We start from the raw sequence: 11,129 nt of genomic DNA on the forward strand, positions 1-11,129 counted from the left end.
CGGTTAAATAATAAATGAAAAATTATAATTCTTATAAAAATTTAATATTTTCAAGCAGAAAATGTTAAACTCAATATCGTATGTGGAATTTCATCAAAACATGTAAATATGTTTTTTCTATGAGCTTAGGACCTATGTAGTATCTTTAATTTTACCTCCTGGCCTCCAAGACCTTAAATATTTCCTCTCTGGCCCTTTAGAGGAAATGGTTACCGGCCCTCTTTTCCATACCATGACCTTTCCTCTGATTCCAGATTACTATAGTAGTTGGTGCTGCACTATCCCCAAATTTATAAGTTTGGCACATGGAAAACCTCGAAGTGCTTTCAGTAAAAAGGGCACTGGATCATGTGATTGTGGGATTAAGGAGATATTTTTAACTTGTCTTGTTGCTGCACCCCTTTAGGTCGTGAATGACTTGAACCTCATTGGAGCACATGTAGAGAAATGTCAAATAAACTTCCAGAGTAAGTGTGAAATCAGGACACCCCCTGAGGTTATTTGTGTTTCCAGTGCAACAAGGAAGACTGCACATCTCTCTTCCTGGCTCTGAGGACTTTGCCATTTGAGTCGCTGGTCCCAGGACAGACTGCACTTGAAAGTGTTTGCTCCTGGAAGGAGGCCCCTCAAGGTACCTGCTGTTATTCTTAAAAGATAGCATTTCTGAAACTTTGTTCTGTTGCCTACAAAAATTTTACGATGGCTCTGCTTGCTTCTTAGCACAATGGACAATTACTGGCTGCCCCCTTGTTATAGGGACAAAGAGAACTGGAGTGCCAGTTTGATCACAAGAGCCTGGCCGGGAAAGAGGACCTGGTCAGCAGCGCAGACAGCGAATAGCAGCTGCCGGGATTCCTCATCCGCCTTACGTTTCCCGTGTTTCCGTTAAAAGTGAATTGTTATGCGCACAGTTTTCCTCAAACACCCCACGAGCACTTGCAACTCTGGACCCTTGTCCTTCTGGCTCCCTTCGTGTGAAATACTTGTCCCTCAACACTGCATGGCTTACCCTACATGATGTTCTGGTCCCTGTGTGTCACTTTACACAAAAGACTCCGCAAGTATAAAGTAGTATTCTTTCCCCGCCTTTTCGAGCGGCCTCTCATATTTCTTTGTTTACTGACTGTACCCATTTCCTACAAGGTAAGTGCAATGATGTCAAAGAGTAGATTTTCTTTCCAGCAATATCTCACACCCAAAACACTGCTGAGCCTGTCGCAGGCCCCGCATGTCGGTAGCTTCATCAGAGGGTGTCCCTGACCTGCACAGGATAGCTTTGAGACTTGCTTCCATCACTGACAAGAGAGCGGAGGGCAGTTCCACGTGTCCTCTGCTCCAGGATTTGTAAAAGTTCCCCAGATGATTCAAAAGTGCAGTCAAAGTTGAAAACCTTTCATGTAAGGATGGAATGAGTTGGATTTGCCACGTATCTGCAGGAGAATCCTCAGAACTGGAGTCAGTTTTGAGGGAGTGCGGGGGACTGCCCCAAATGACGTTCTGCAAAGGGGTACAAGGTGTGTCAAAGACTCACCCCAGTGTTCACAGGAGCTCCAGAGAGTGGCTCAGTTCCCCTCACAGGCAGCCAGTCGAAAGGCCCAGGTTCGGGCATGTCTTCTTTGCAGGAGGTCTGGCACCTCAGAGTGTCCAGTGCCAATAATCTGGAACACAGCTAACTGAAAGTCCGTGGGAGTCCTGTCATCCCGTGGTGACCACCACGCACATTGCAGCCGCAGCTGCCCCAGAGCACAGCTCAAAAAGAGCTGGGAGTCTTGAGGCCTAGACTAACTTAGGCAGCAGGAAGCCACTGGCCACTTTGAGAGGCTGGGACTCAGGCTGGTTTCCCCATGTACACTACAGGCCAGAGAAGCAAGGTTGGCACGGATATTCTAGGTAAATTAGTCCAAGGAGGTTGCAGGATGTCCGAGGATACAGCTGGCCTCTCTAAGGGGGAGACCTGTACAGATGCTTTTAGTACCTGCGTATTGGGTACTAAACCCCAAGGAAACTGTAGTCTCTGGAGACCTGCAGGAGTTTCTGAGCTTAGGATTAGGGCCTGCATGGGCCTGTATTGGCAGAACCCGCAGCCAGTGCACACTTTGTTAGAGGAAGCCACCCTCAAATGTGAGCTCATCAGAGCTCCGGGCCCGTGTAGGTGTGTCTGAACCTGAACCTCAGAAGCAGGGTCTGCTGAAGAGGCTGCATTGAGCTGGAAGTGAGTGGCTTATTTCAGAGTCTTCACTTACACCTGTCCCACTCAGCGCCTTAGTACCTGAGGAGGCAGCTTTCCCAGAAGAGCCCTGGGTCTCATCCCAGCCTCCTCGCACAGGCCCGTGTGTCAGTGAAGGGCGAGGAAGTCATTAGTTCTGTCTTGCAAATGAGCCTTAACATCTGAAATGAAAAATCATGTTCATGAAAATCAGAGGTTCCGAGTGAACATGCTAAATGGAAAGTTATTTCCTATTTTTAATAATAGCTTTTTGAGGTATAATTGACTATCAATGCACATCTGAAAGTATAAAATTTAATGAGTTTTTACAGGAAGGTTCCCAGGAAACTAACACCCCAGGTGGGTAGTGTTTAGCCATCATCCTTGACAGCTCTCCCCATGCCTCTGGAATCCCCGTCTCACAGTCACCTAAGCCCTAGGCCACATATGATCCTCTTGCTGTCTCTAGAGTGTGCATTTTTGAGAGATTTATATGAACTCAGTCATCAGTATGTTCTGTGTTTTGTCGTTGTTCTGGCTATTTTCACTTAGCATAATTCTTTTGAGATTCATTCATGTTGTGTTTACCAGCACTCTGCTCCTTTTTACAGTTCCTTACCTTCTGTTGCACGGATATATCACCGACTGTTTATTTCTTTCTTTCGAGGGACATTTTGCCTGGTCCTAGTTCTCGTCTATTACAAATAAAGTCTCTGTGATCATTCCTGGAGTACTCCCGAATGGACACGTTTACCTTTCTCTTGGTTATATGTGGTAGAAGAATGGCTCAGTCATATCTGTCAACATAGGAAACATCCACACCTGAAGAGAATTTTTTCCAGAATTTCCTTGAGCAAAACTGACATCATATGCCAGGCAGGAGATCTCAAATTTCCTGGAAAATAACAGTTTTGCGGCATCTCTTATGCATTTGATATAAAGAAGGGAACTAAGGAAGATTACATGGAGGTGGAACTGCCCCAAACCTTACATTGAGTGACACAAATATCCATGAAGATTTGAGTATTAAAAACTCATGATAGTGAAAACATTCTGTGGAAATGTCTTCATTTCTGGTTTTCTCTTTTCGCACACCAAAGGAGTGCTCAGAACCAGAAAGTTACAATCTGGCGTTCTGCATGGGTGCAGAGTTAGGAGTGCTGGAGGGATGGGGTACAGATGGAGTGTACAGAAGTGTAGCTGACTCTCCATCAAAATAACCCAGAAAAATGGGGTTCATCTTGCAAACTTGATTGCTCATTGACTGCCATATATTCTTCAAGAGAATCAAACAGAGAAGAGAAAGTACACAGCCTTTGCCACTATTTATCAAGCTCAGTTTCTCTATCTCAGAGAAGGACAACCTACATCCAGCCCATGATGGCCGAAGTAATATAGACCTAGAAATACTTGTGACTGAATATCAGTTAAGCATGAACTAGGAATGATCACACAAGGGGCTGGGATGAGTTTGTATGCAGACCACACATAGAAGGCACAACGCCTAGGTTCACTGCCTTGTGCCCAGTTCCTCTCATGACACTGGCCTCTCTCTGTTTTGCGGGGTGCAGAACGGGATCATTAGAACAAAGGTGAAATAAGCCACAGCTTTTAAACAGCCCGAACTGGGAGCACAGCAGCCCAACTCACAACATTCTTCTCACTGGGAATCCTCTTCCCACATGCTCTGCACATCTGCAAACCTCCCTAACATTCAAGATCTCCACCAAGTCCCACTATCTCCAGGGACAATTCTGCAAACTCACCAGGCGACATGGGCCATACATGAGTCTGAGGGTTCTATGCACCTCATCCCATCGAATCCCTATAGCAGTCTGTGGGCAGGTATATTTATCCCATATAAAGGACAATAAGGATGCAAGAAATGAAATCTGTCCTCGTGGCTTCAAAATGACAGAGACGGGCATGAGGTAAACTCTACTTGATTCCAAAGCCTGAGATCTTAAGCACTCTTACCTGATGCCACCTCCCCAACATCACGCTCTGTGACCCACCATGATCTGAACTTGGTTCCACTCAGTTAAGTTGCTCCACATGCTTGGTGAATCAAGCTTTCACTGGGTGTACAGAGAGCATTTCCCTACCTTCTTTGAAAGGTGTTTGAAGGAAGGAATGACATCTTCTAATTCTCTATATCTCTCATGTGTTTTGGTGTATAGCGAGGTACGCATAATGACTAAAGGTTTGTTCATTCATCGAGGGAGACGAAAAGGCAGCAGTGGTAGAATTCAGAGAATAGGTCCAAGAAAGTAAAATGTACTCTATACCAGACACCATACTTTCGGGACATTAATTTATTGACGTATCTTCATCTACTTGAATGCTTTGTGACAGGTGCTAACATCTTCAGTAGAGACTGTTTCTTTGTTCTAAGGGTAGTTATCATGGAGTCAGTCACCTAATTGCCCACGTCGTGTAAGGGGTGAAACGTAGGTGCCCTACATATTCTACTTCGCAGTTCGAGTCCATTTCTGCCACACATAATTGGCTTTCTGATTGAAAGACATGTGGCCCTTTATGGCATCCACTCTTTTTCTTGAGTATGTGTTTTGAGGACTTTAAGGTCATTAATTAAATCTGATGGAGTTGAGATTGGCAAGTATCAAAAGGGCAGGAACAATCTTGGCCTGACATCAGTGATTACAGACCATCTCATGGAGTAGGAGGAGGAAACGTACCGCTAACCAGACAAAAAAATACTGAACCCAGAATCAATATAAAGACGGAGGAACTGGGGAGTGGAGCCACCAGCAGGGAAACTCTTATTCCTGTGACTATCGGTGAGTCACTCCCGTCCCCTGCCATGATGAAGCTGCTGTTGCTGTGTCTGGGGCTGACTCTAGTCTGTGCCTATGAGGAAGGAAACCATGATGTCGTGACAAGCAACATTAATATGGCAAAGGTAGAGTTGTGGAACACCGTGACTTTGAACTTCAGGGGGTGGTTTGCAGGATTTGGAGCAAGGTGGACACACAGGAGGGCAGAGGTTTTTTAACATTTAGACCAAGGGGGTGGTTTTAGACCTTGGATTAAGAGCAGTTGTACCATGTGAAAAGATGACAACCGTTGGGGACCTCCTTTTTCCCAGGAGGAGCAATGGAAAGAAACTTACCTGTAGTTTTATTTGGCCCAAGTTCTAATTCCATTTTCACATCACCATTATGAGTCTTGACCCACAGACTTGAGTTCAAGGAGGCAAGTATTCATGCGGTGTTCCTTCTACTTTTCTTACCCAATCATTTATTAATTTATTGCAGATATCAGGAGAGTGGTATTCCATTCTCTTTGCCTCAGAGGAGAAGGAAAATATGGAAGAATATGATGGCTTGAAGATTTTCCTAGAATACCTCAAACTCTTGGACAACTCTTCTCTGTCATTTACATTTTTTGTAAAGTAAGTGTGCCCTTACGGGAAAAAACAATAACAGAAACAAGAGTATAGTCTTGGACCTACACACACACACACACACACACACGCATGCACGTGCACAATGACATACATTGTGGGTCTGTATCCAAAATCAAAGTCATTTACCTAGCACTGATCCACGATTTGATGATCCTGAGGCTTTTCCAGATTCAGAGGTAAGAGTTGCTGACAGGAATAAAATAAGATGGGAGTAGAGGAGGCAAGGGGGTGAGAGTTTTCAGAATTGTAAGTAAAGTGGCAATACAGCATAAATTAAGAGCATAGGATTGGGGATCCATAGCCTACCTATCTCTTGAATATATCTCTTGCTAACTGTGTGACCAAGAAAATTCAGTTCTTTCTACCCTAATTTTCCCCTTGGTAAATGAGGATTATAATATTTCTCTCTCATGATTTCTGGGAGGGCCAGTGAGGCAATGTCTGTAAAGCCCTTAGCTGAGAAGTAGGCACATGTGAGCCTCAGCTAATTATCTAGACAAGTAGCAGTTGTAATAGTGATTGTGGGACATAGTGGTAGAGTAATAGTGGTATCAGTAGCTGAATCATTCTTAAAATGTCAAATTAAGTGAAATAAGTAAATAAAAGTTCTTTCAAATTTCTGCCAAAAATGTTCAGCAGTGAAGTGGAATCTGACACTCAAGTGACAGATAGAGTGTTAGAAACCAGACTCATCGATATCTCTTGGGCATCAGCTTATTCTGTTTTACAGAGCAAATGGAGAGTGTACTGAACATTCTTTGATTTGTGACAAAACAGAAAAGGATGGTGAATATAGTGCTGTCTGTAAGTATACATTTAAAAAGTCTTTCAGACTTCTACTCCCAACCACAAGTAATTTATTAAACCCTAATATCTTTAGGATCTTGGTCAATTCCTGATCAACGGTTATTTAGGTAATATAAATGGGGCCATCTAATAGCCAATACACTCAATTCAGAAATTCCTTGTGTGTAAAAGCCAATGCCTGGCACATAATACCATCAGATAAAGATGGCAATTTGGTCATATGTACCACCTGTGAACAAAGAAAATTTGCCAAAAAAAAAAGAAAAAAAAGAAGTTAAATTTGAGGATGGCTGCTCATTCTCTGCCTATATTCCGATGTTGCCTGGTGGCCATTCTCACAGCACATTGCTCAAATGGATTGCTGGATATATAATGCCAGTGAAGCTGAAAGACAGGACAGAGACACATAGTTGATAGAGATGGCTAAGGAAGGTAGGTAAGTTTCAGGGAGAATGATACAGGATAAGTTGCTGCTGGGCTGAATTTTTCTACACCTGGTAATCAATGTACCACTAGTTGTCATTTCTCTCTTTCAAAGTCACCAGATGAAGTCTACGGATATGCAAATGGAAGGTCTTAAATAACATTCTTTATCTCTTCCAGGAGATGCACTTGATTATATTTCATGAGAGAGAATAGGTGAAGAGTTTCATTTGCTTCCATGGACCAAAGAAGTTCTCAGCTGTGTTCTGTCTTCTCCACAGATAATGGAGTCAATAAATTTCACATAGCTGAAGCAGTTTATAATGACTACATTATTCTTTACAATGTGAATATCAACAATGAAAAAGAAATCCACGTGACAGAACTCTGTGGTAGGGTATTTCACGCTGACCGTCACCTAGAGAGTGGGGAGGCAGGAGAAGGAGGGGAAAGAAGGGTGAGACAAAGTGATCCTCCCATTCTTATCCTGATTGGTCTCTCCTCTGGAGAGAGATGCTCACCGTGGGCAACCCCTCAGACTCGGTGATGGGATGATGATGAAATCTCTTATTCTCAAGATGTCAAATTCAAGACAATCATACCCATCCCCAAGACTTCTGCCTGAGCATCCATCACTGCCATCCATTTCCCCACCCCTCTGAAGACCCCACCCTACTGCCAGTGTCTGATGCACAAGATACAACAGTTACTGTCATTCTTCCTATAGCCCGAAAACCAGATGTACGTCCAGAACTCAAGAAACACTTTGAGAAATTTTGCAGAAAACATGGAATTCCCAAGGAAAACATACTCGACCTTACCAAAACTGGTAAGTTTAGCTCTATCTGGACTTCTCTCTCTAAATATTCATGTTATTGACATGAGAAATCCAAGATAAGGTAATGCCTCCAATCAGTCCCCATGTCCCAACATTAAAAATCATGTGGTTTCTGTCTGGGAAATCAGCAGGGGTTGGTGTTTGAATGTGCTCTGTTCTGCCTCTGCAGATCGCTGTCTCCAGGCCCGATGGAGCCAAGTGGCCCAGGACTCCAGGTTAGTGATGTCTCATGAAGAGAGGGTAGCCCAGGGATCACTGCCGTCTAATACATTAGATGTTTATATCTATTTTTCAAATATTATAAATAATTTGGTAAAAAGCTTGTGGGGGCGTTTTGAAATGTAGAGTTTGACCTTCTGGTATTGAGGAAACACCCTTTCCACGATCTTCAGAGCAAATGAACGAAATAATTAAAAGGAAAAGAATGATGTCGACCTTACAGTTACTGTAAGGTGTAATCCTAGTGAAAAGGGCTCAGTAATTGTTAATGTACCCCAAATTATTAAGACTTAATATTTGAAATGGGAAAAGAGTAAATGTGTGTATGAAACTCAAATACATTTCTGTGTGTGGTTAATCTGCCAAGCCCAGAAGGCCATCTCACCCTCCAACTTTTGGTAAAAATGTCTGTCTTTCATCTCTGCACATCCTTAACTATTGATCTTGGAATAGTGCTGTCTGACCTTTTGGTGTCTTCCAAATTAAAAAATAGACTCAGTTTTTTTTTATCATGGTGCTTCATTCAAACAGTGTGTGGGAAGGTGCTAGTAACTGAGCCTTGCATAAGGTAAGTATTTAATAAAAGGTAGCTATGGCTTTGGCCAGTTTTCCTCAATTTATCAAAAATTCTTCGAAACTTCTCATGCTGAGGATGGTAGAAAGAAGCCTAAGACCCTTCACCGATTCCTCTCTCTTTTGCATAGACCCAGTTAAGGGAAGATTAAGGTGGAATCAGCAAAAGAACAAAACAGTCGTTGACTCAATGCCCTCTTTCCCCCCGTTATAGTACGAAACGTAGGTTAGAATGCACATTATTGATCTCTTCAGTATTTTTCTATGGAATAGAAATTCTCTTTGTCCTCAATGCAATCCAGAAAGTTTCATGAGCTTCTGTGTTCTCTTTCTCATCTGCTTATTTAGCGCTGAGTGAAAACTTCCTCATCTGGCCTCCAGGATCTTCCCTTCCATGGCCTCCCCTTCGACTTGTGACAAGTTCTGTGACTTGATTGCTATCATGATCGCAATGAAGGCATTATCTCTGCATCTTCTCTAATTGTCTAGAAAGACTCAACCACTAACCTGGAATCAAAGATTTTCTCCAAATTTCATACTCTCTGTGCCCAAACCAGGAGAACTCTATCATGAATAAGAACTTCTTCTACCAAGTCAATAAATGATTATCCTTGCAGTGACGTGGCTGTCCTTGTGTATGTGAGAGATGGGGGACTGACAGCAAAAGAATGAGGGGACTTCCATGGCCCTGTACTTGTCGTCCTCCTCTAGTTTCTCAGAAACTTCCTTGACTTTCACAATCTCCCTGCCATGCAGTAATTCTCTGTTATTGTAAGTGCTCCTACCCCATTGATTTGCCTATTTCTTAGTGACGGGATAAGACAAACTATACAAATTGTCTGGCTCTCGTCTCATTTCATCCCTCTCATAAGCTTTGCTGAAAGCAGCAAGAAGTCATGGACACATTACCAGTATTCTAACCCTGAATCTTTCTATTCTTATCCTAGCTGTACAGCCTGTGTCGGCACATGGTCTCTTTTACAAGGCCCAGTAGGCATCCATCTGATCCAATGTTTTCTCAGCACGTGAGGAGACTTACCAGTTTCCAGTCTGTGACAGCTAAATCCTTGATTCCCATCCTCAGACTTCCTCCAAGGAAATGGCCACATATTTTAGGTTCTCTCGATCACCTCGGCTAGTGAGTCCCTACCATTACCAAATTGCCTTAACTAGCCCTGGGTAATGAAAATCATGATAAAGCCAGACATTGCTCTTGTTCATGGAGATCTGAGTTCATTAAAGGGCCTCTGAAGTGTGGATCGATTCACGTCTTTTAAAGATCAAATCTGGGGATATTTACCTCTGATTTCCCTAAGGACAGTCAGAATATACTCTCATTCCAGATTGGGGTGAATGACCCTTCATATTCCATATAGCCGCCCCGTTAGTGCAAAAGTATCCTGCTAGTCTAATTTGCTTTACATGTCCTCATTGACATAGACAGAGCTGGACTTTAAAAACTCTTTATTGTTTGCTGGACATGAACCAAAGAGTCTTTAAGCCTAAATTGCTTTTCATTGGGAAGAACCATGACACCATGGCTGTGATGTCTCTAGGAATGAGATGGCTGCAAGGTTGTCTAGCCATGTCCATATGTACCTGATTGTACTAAATCAATGTCACTAACATATTGATATCATAAGAGATTTAATTATCGACAAACATAAATGTAAATTTTTTTGATTGAGTTAAAGGGAATTTACTAGATACATATTATCTAGTCATTATGGTTCAATTGGTGAATGAAGTAAGTAGATGTTGAATGATATGTGCAGTGTGACAACATTCATATTAATTTCACAAAACACACCGTAAAATGTAGTATATTATTCATGGTTCCTATATGACTGTCAATGCAGTGCTTCTCATGATGTGTGTTTGAATCACCTGGGGATTTTGATGACCTGCAAGCACTGACTGAGCACATCGGTGGTGGGACCTGAAATTCTGCTTCTGACAAGATCCCAGAGATGCCAGTGCTGTGCCCCTTTGAGAGAGGGGTGATGCAGGAGAGTAAAATTCTTCTTGCCTTCTTCAATACATCGATGCCTTAGGTTATTTCACTCCACCTGTATACTGGAACCTCCCTTTTGTGCTTCTGGACTCCTACACAAGTGTTCTCTTCCATAAATCATTGGTAGAAGAGGTGATTCTGTGGGGAAATAGGTTTGACACTCTCTCTTCCACCATCGTGCTGATGTCAAATCAGATCAGTTATGATTTCATGGTAAAGACACACAGAGAGAAAAATCTTAATTTTCTGGAATAAATTAAAAAACAGGGATCAAATGAATGTCAAGGTGGAATCAACCATCACGGGGATCTCTCTTACGGCGGCTTGGTACACTTTGCTCAGGGACTGAGGGCCAAGCTCACAGCAAGGCTCCTTGGGAATTTCACCCCATGACATTTAATTTCTGAATACTTTTTCATTAGTTCTTTATCAGCCTACTATCACCTCACTGTCCATGAACAGAGTCTTAGGGTCTGATCACAAATTGAGTTGGTCAAAGGAAGGGAAATAAATCTGTTGCAAAGAGTGCTGCAGCATGATATTCCTCATGCCGGCAAGTGTGAATTAGGATCCTTAGTAGATCCTGCATGTCACACTTTCTTCCAAGAGTTAACATTAT

The 11,129-nt window shown here is 42.7% G+C and overlaps 1 protein-coding gene across 1 annotated transcript; it reads left to right on the forward strand.

Moving 5' to 3' along the window:
* The first annotated feature begins 5,033 nt into the window (after positions 1–5,033).
* Positions 5,034–8,977, forward strand: LOC105307971 (allergen Fel d 4-like). Its single transcript, XM_011383673.1, has 7 exons — positions 5,034–5,129; positions 5,485–5,621; positions 6,367–6,440; positions 7,148–7,258; positions 7,594–7,695; positions 7,874–7,919; positions 8,878–8,977. The coding sequence occupies exons 1-7, from the start codon at positions 5,034–5,036 to the stop codon at positions 8,975–8,977; spliced, it is 666 nt and encodes a 221-aa protein (XP_011381975.1).
* The last annotated feature ends 2,152 nt before the right edge of the window (positions 8,978–11,129 follow it).

The sequence above is a fragment of the Pteropus vampyrus genome, unplaced genomic scaffold (assembly GCF_000151845.1).
Source record: "Pteropus vampyrus isolate Shadow unplaced genomic scaffold, Pvam_2.0 Scaffold535, whole genome shotgun sequence".
Taxonomy (NCBI): domain Eukaryota; kingdom Metazoa; phylum Chordata; class Mammalia; order Chiroptera; family Pteropodidae; genus Pteropus; species Pteropus vampyrus.

What these genes read in the sequence shown, in the direction of transcription:
- LOC105307971 (XM_011383673.1), top strand. Translation starts at nt 5,034, where the DNA reads ATGAAGCTGCTGTTGCTGTGTCTGGGGCTGACTCTAGTCTGTGCCTAT. An exon ending in TCATTTACATTTTTTGTAAA is followed by an intron (nt 5,622 to 6,366) that starts GTAAGTGTGCCC and finishes TCTGTTTTACAG; the next exon opens with AGCAAATGGAGAGTGTACTG. An exon ending in ACTCGACCTTACCAAAACTG is followed by an intron (nt 7,696 to 7,873) that starts GTAAGTTTAGCT and finishes CTGCCTCTGCAG; the next exon opens with ATCGCTGTCTCCAGGCCCGA.